Raw genomic sequence first — 5,453 nt, forward strand, 5'->3', positions numbered from 1 at the left:
ATGGACAACTTGGACATTGGCTACCCAAAATGGGGGGCTACAAACGCAAGAAGTGACAGGCTTACAAGCTTTCAAGAGGGAACCTAGATTCAGACGGCCTGGAGGAAGGTAGATTCTCCACTGAGTACTATCCAATCTGTCTAGGCGGAGCTGATGAAATGAAATGCAGATGGGTGTCTTGTGATACAATAGTGAATAATTGTTATCTGGACTGCTTGTGAGGGTTGGAAACGTAAAGGTACACGTTTTGTAGCAAGGAGGGGAGTGATTAACTTTTCAGTCTAGGAACAGAGGTGCCTGGGACCGTCAAGGGGGAAGAGTGGCGAGGAGAGCAGGACCCTACTTAAAGAAGCAGTGATGCCTGAGATGGAGGCAGAGACGATGACGTGGAGAGATGGAGCAGCTGGGGACTTTAGACTCAGAAAGAGAGAGGGGCTGTGTGCTGATAACCTGGGTGGTGGTGGTGGTGGGGGGGCAGGCTTGTAGTGTATACCCTTTGGTTGGTTGATGCTGCATGGAGGGGATTGTAACCATGGCAATGAAATTATATACGATAGGATGAATGTGAAACCAATGTTCTCCCATGTAAACTATCACATAATTCACAATAAAACATTTTTTTAAAAAAGAAGGAAAACAACCAGAATCGTTTTAGAGTTCAGTGAATGAAATTGACTTAAGGATGTAAATGTATCATAGGTTAAAGGGAGCACCTGCTGTCTATCCCCTGGGAAAATTATCATGATTCCATGAATGCAAAGCTGAACCCTGGCTTGACCACTTACTAACTGGGTGACCTATGTGCCTCAGCTTTATCATCTATAATTATAATATTAGTACCCACTGGTATAAGGACTGAAAGTGAGTATGTGGTAAAGGATAAAGGTGAGTATGCCCTAAAGGTGTCTGGTACACAAGAAGCAGTAATGGCTAACTCTAATAGGAGAAAGATGAGGTTTTCTGCTCCCTAAAGATTTACAGCTGACTTGATGACACTTAACAACAGCAACTCTTAAACATTTATTACAATCTAATAATAAAATCAAATTTTAGGGTAATTTCAGTCTATCTAAAGTGAACGTCTATAAAATTTGGGGAAAAAAAAAAGGTACTTAATAATCAATAAAGAGTCCTGGTGTGGTGCTATGGGTTAATGCACTGGAGTGTAAAGTTGGAAGTTCAAGCTCACCAGTCGCTCCTCGGAAATACAGGGACTCTATGGGTCCTAATTGACACGAAAGCACTTAACAACAACATTCATCAATAAGTGGTCGTGGTGATGTGCTGTGGAGTCGGTTCCGACCCATAGCGACCCTGTACAGGGTTTCCGAGGCTGTAAATCTTTACAGGAGCAGAAAGCCTCATCTTTCTCCTGCGGAACAGCTGGTAGTTTCGAACCTCTGACCTTGTGGTTCACAGCCCAATTCGTAACCACTGTGCTACCAAAGCTCCTAAGTGGTTCTCAGTTAATAGCAAGGTACGATCAAGTTCTTCTGGTCTCAGGGTGGTGGAGCTGGGGTTCGAGTAGCCTGTTATTTCATTGGACTAATTGTTTCTGAGTATTTGATTTTTACCAGTCTTCTTTGTTCTTAAAAGGCCTGAAAGGAGCTCAGTGAACTGTGACTCTAAATAAATAGTGAGCATTTAGGCCACAAAACAAGCTTCAAAGAAACACTTTCCAAATCTGCACTTGATCCTGAAGGTGGTGGTTAGTGGTTATGTGCTGTGGAGTCGGTTCCGACTCATAGTGACCCTACACAGGGTTTCCGAGGCTGTAAATCTTTACAGGAGCAGAAAGCCTCATCTTTCTCCTGCGGAACAGCTGGTAGTTTCGAACTGCTGACCTTGAGGTTAGCAGCCCGATTCGTAAACACTACGCTACCAGAGCTCCTTGGTCCTAAAGGTAGGGGTTTTCTAAACAGGGCTCAGCAGTTTAGAACAGTTTGGCAGACACTCACAACACCCTTTGGTAAAAGCTTCACGAAATCTGAATTGTTAATTTCCACTCAATGGGATGTATGTGGTTCTATAGGACTTGGACCACCAATGTGGAGCCTAGAGTAAACTCTGTAGTCGGTTCCCTAGGCCATTTAGGCCAACTCTAAGGGTTGGCTCTACTAGTAGACAAAGCCTGCCGGATTACGGGGCTAAGGCTCCGGAAAAACCCGGCCGTTCTTCCTGCACAGGACACTTCGGGCCTGTACAGGGACCTGGCCATCCCGCGCACAGACCTGACGCTCTTGAGCTTGCAGCTCAAACACCTCTTGCATTCGCAGGAGCTCTTCCTCCAGCCTCGCGCGGAGCTGCTCCAGTTCCCGAGCCTCGCGCTGCAGGGCCTCCGCCTCCCGCGCGCACAGCCGCGTCTCCTCCTCGGCCTCGCGCCGGCTCTCCAAGCCGCGCCGCAGTGCCTCCTCCAACTCGCGCACCTCGTCCTCGTACAGCTGCACCGTCTCTCGCCATGACTCAGCTACCAGGAGCGTATAGCTGTTGTGTACCTCCTGCAGGCGCGGCGGGGGCGCGACGGGGCCGGCGGGACGGGCGCGGTAGCTCAGGGACAGACCGGTGGCGCGCGCGCGGACCTCCCGCACGTTGCGCTCATGGGCCGCATCGAGAGCGCTGCGCTCTGCCTGCAGCCGGCCCAGCAGCGCCTCCAGGGCGGCGCGCGCGCCCAGCGCCTCCTGGAGCTCGCGCCGCTGCGCGCCCAGCTCTGCGTCCAGGCGGCCGCGGACAGCGCGCGCCTCCGCACCAAGCTGCTGCAACTCCCGCAGTTCTCGCCGAAGCGCGTCGCGTTCGCTCTCAGCCAACGTTGTGGCCCAACTCAGCTCTTCCAGCTGCTGCCGCAAAACGCGCGCCTCTTCGGCATAACGAGCCTGGCCCTTTGCCCAAAGGTCCTCCTGACCGTGCCAGCCGCGCAGCTCCTCTTCCAAGAGCAAGTTCTCGCGCTCCAGATCCCTCACCCGGCACATGTAGTAATACAGCCGGTTATTGAGCTCCTGCAGCTCAGCCTTTTCGGGGGTCGTCTGCAGTCGCCAAGGCAGCATCCTGTTGGGTTCGCAGTTCTCGCGACCAGTAGGTTCCTCCTGTCCTGATCTTGTCCCCGCCGCCGCGCCGCTCCCGCCCCGCCGCCGCTCAGGAGTTCCGCACACTTCGGCCGGAGTTGGGGAGTGTCGCATTTAGCAGAGGCAGCGGGCGGGGTAAGTGCGGGCCACGGCCTCCAGCCAATCAGACCCGACACGAAGACAGCGCCCCCTGCCGGACTAACCGCAGCTCGCCGCGCTACAGCCCAGCTCTCCGGCTGGGTGCGGCCAGACCTGGGTGTGGCCAAGCATGGTTCTGGGTTGTAGGTACACAACGGAAGCTCAGGCAGCCGGGCTGAAATCCAGAAGAATTCCAATTGTGGCACCCATGTGTTCTGACATTAATGGTGGGAAGAGAAGCCACCACCAAGTGAGAGATGCTTAGTTGCTGTGATACTTTCATTTACAGGAGACTTCTCACCCAAAGCCCTAGAGATCAGAGGTTTATTGATGTGTGTTTTTTAAAAAATTATATGTACATATGAGGGTAAGTAAAAAAAAAATGTTATAAAATCATATAAACTTTTATTAAACAAAAAGATCAAAATGTGAAGCTATTGTTTCTCAACATACCCGACATCTAGATGTGTACATTTCTGAAAGTGGTGTTTCCATCTCTCTCTAACCCTTCGGGGAAGAATTCTGACCTCTTTGATTTATACCATGTTAAAAAGGCAGTTTGGATATCACCCAGGGACTCTAATTGTGTTCCTTTTCAGTTTTCTTTGCGTTTGGGGAGCAAAAAGAAATCTGAAATAGGAAGATTGGGGGTGTAGGGTGGATGCGCATGGGGTAAGAGTACCCAATGAAATTCTAATAAGTAGAGCCCTTGTTACTCTTGAAAAATGAGCAGTTACATTGCTGTGTGGGGAAAACCAACAAACTAAAAAACACACACACACAAAAAAAAAACCTTTTTCTCATCAATGCAGATTTCAGTTTTCGTAATGCTTCATAATAAACCCTCCTGGTCTTTCATAAAAAACCTGTCAAGAGCCCCTCTTTGGAATCCCAAATAAGACACCATAACCTTGTGAGATAACCTCTCTGCCTTGAAATAAACTGCTCCATCAGACCCTCAAAACCACGATTTTAATTGGACCTTTATTTGGGAAAGTACCCTAAGGAGACGAAGACAAGTGTATTACTGAGAGGTGGACGGCAGCCTGAGATATGTTTAAACAAGTATGAATTAAAACCCTAGCAGCAATACATTTTACTTACTCTGTTATATAATGTGTGTGTGTGTGTGTGTGTGTGTGTGTGTGTGTGTGTGTATACATGGTCTTTAGTGTTTAATGTATGAAATCTGTTCTTCAGATGCTCTCTAAATTCAGGTGGGATATATTCAAGGATATACATATATATATATAAAATGCACATATAGCGTTTATATCTTTTGAGTGTGAGCCACCTGGATTTCCATGTTTTCCTCCTTATACACAATGAAGCACGTTGTGGTGGTGGTGGTTATGTGCCGTGGAGTCGGTTCCAACTCTTAGCGACCCTGTACAGGCTTTCCAAGGCTGTAAATCTTTACAGGAGCAGAAAGCCTCATCTTTCTCCCATGGAAGTGCTGGTAGTTTCGAACTGCTGACGTTGCACGGTTCACAGCCCGATTCGTAACCACTACGCTACCAGAGCTCCTTTTGTTGTTGTTGTTAGGTGCCATCCAGTCGGCACTGAATCATAGCGACCTTATACACAGCAGAACGAAACACTGCCCCATCCTGAGCCAACCTCACTACTATTGCCACGCTTGAGTCCATCAGTGCTGGCCACTTGGCCAGTCCATCTCAGTGGGGTCCTTCCTCTTCTTCTCTGACCCTCCACCTCACCAAACAAGATATCCTTCTCCAGTGACTGGTCCTTCCTGACAATATGTCCGAAGTATGAGAGATGAAGTTTGGCCGTCTTGACCTCCAAGGAGCACTCTGGCTTCACTTCTTCCAATACAGATCTGTTGGTTCTTTTGGCAGCCCGTGGCACTTTCAACATTCTCCTCTAACACCACAACTCAAAGGCATCAATTCTTCTATGGTCTTCCTTATTCACTGTCCAGCTTTCACATGCATATGAGGTTACTGAAATTACAATGCCTTGCATTAGGCGCACCTTAGTCCCGAAGCTGACGTCTTTACTCTTCAACACTTTAAAAAGGTCTTGTGCAACAGGTTTGCCTAATGCAATACATTGTTTGATCTCTTGACTGCTGCTTCCATGAGTGTTGATAGTTGATCCAAGAAGAATGAAGTCCTTGACAATTTCGATCTTTCCTCCATTAATAAGAATGTTGTTTACTGGTCCAGTGGTGAGGATTTTTGTTTTCTTTACATTGAGATGTAATCTACACCGAAGGCTGTGCTCTTTGATCTT

At 48.3% G+C, this 5,453-nt stretch overlaps 1 protein-coding gene across 1 annotated transcript in view; it reads right to left on the reverse strand.

The window, feature by feature from the left end:
* SYNM (synemin, intermediate filament protein) overlaps positions 1 to 3,141 on the reverse strand; it is a 45,608-nt gene extending 42,467 nt beyond the window's left edge. Inside the window, exon 1 of the mRNA XM_006876501.1 lies at positions 2,232 to 3,141. Within this exon, the coding sequence (XP_006876563.1) occupies positions 2,232 to 3,041 (810 nt within the window). The 5' untranslated portion in view covers positions 3,042 to 3,141. The remainder of the gene's footprint in view (positions 1 to 2,231) is intronic.
* Positions 3,142 to 5,453: the final 2,312 nt, after the last annotated feature.

This window comes from Chrysochloris asiatica, unplaced genomic scaffold (assembly GCF_000296735.1).
Source record: "Chrysochloris asiatica unplaced genomic scaffold, ChrAsi1.0 scaffold00384, whole genome shotgun sequence".
Classification (NCBI taxonomy): domain Eukaryota; kingdom Metazoa; phylum Chordata; class Mammalia; order Afrosoricida; family Chrysochloridae; genus Chrysochloris; species Chrysochloris asiatica.